The sequence below is a fragment of the Colobus angolensis genome, unplaced genomic scaffold (genome assembly GCF_000951035.1).
Source record: "Colobus angolensis palliatus isolate OR3802 unplaced genomic scaffold, Cang.pa_1.0 Scaffold89, whole genome shotgun sequence".
Taxonomy (NCBI): Eukaryota; Metazoa; Chordata; class Mammalia; order Primates; family Cercopithecidae; genus Colobus; species Colobus angolensis.
Window position 1 is genome coordinate 1,074,286 of NW_012122820.1, and position 628 is coordinate 1,074,913.

Consider the following 628-nt stretch of genomic DNA (forward strand, 5'->3'; position numbering starts at 1 on the left):
CCAGGATGGTCTCAATCTCCTGACCTTGTGATCCACCCGCCTCGGCCTCCCAAAGTGCTGGGATTACAGGCGTGAGCCACCGCACCCGGCCTCTTTTGAGCTTTTAAACTGGAGTTTGGACTTTATGTGGCTGATAGGAGCTCTTCGTGTGTTCCAGATGTAAGACCTGTGTCACATACGTGTGTGCTGCAAACATTTTTTCCTAATCTGTGGTTTATTTTCTTAATGTCTTCTTTAAGAGAAAGTGTTAATTCATCTTTTTTTAATCTACGATTTTATTGATCTGTATTTTGTGGTCATCTCTTGTAGCTGATTTCTGTCTCCCAGCATGGAGGACGACGGCAGTCTGCTCCCCGAGGACGAGCTTTTGGACGATGCCCCGCTTTTGGAAGATGGTAATAAAGCTTCTGTCACAGCAGCACAAGTTTCAGCAACAAGAAAGACAAACGATATGCTCCGTAGTCTCCCTTTAATTCCGTTTGTTTGTGGGAGAGGGTATCTTTGACGCTCATGTCTTTCTCTCAAAGAGGGAGCTTATATTATTGTCTTTATTTGAAAGAAAGACAAATTGTGGCTGAGATGTTGAAGACAGCAGACCACAGTTTTCTAGTTTCCAACATCAGTATTG

The 628-nt window shown here is 43.8% G+C and overlaps 1 protein-coding gene across 1 annotated transcript in view; it reads left to right on the forward strand.

The window, feature by feature from the left end:
- The window catches only part of CFAP74 (cilia and flagella associated protein 74), a 114,583-nt gene that overhangs the window by 21,882 nt on the left and 92,073 nt on the right, over positions 1 to 628 (forward strand). The window contains exon 2 of the mRNA XM_011930994.1: positions 310 to 395. Coding sequence (XP_011786384.1) covers positions 329 to 395 — 67 coding nt within the window. The 5' untranslated portion in view covers positions 310 to 328. The remainder of the gene's footprint in view (positions 1 to 309; positions 396 to 628) is intronic.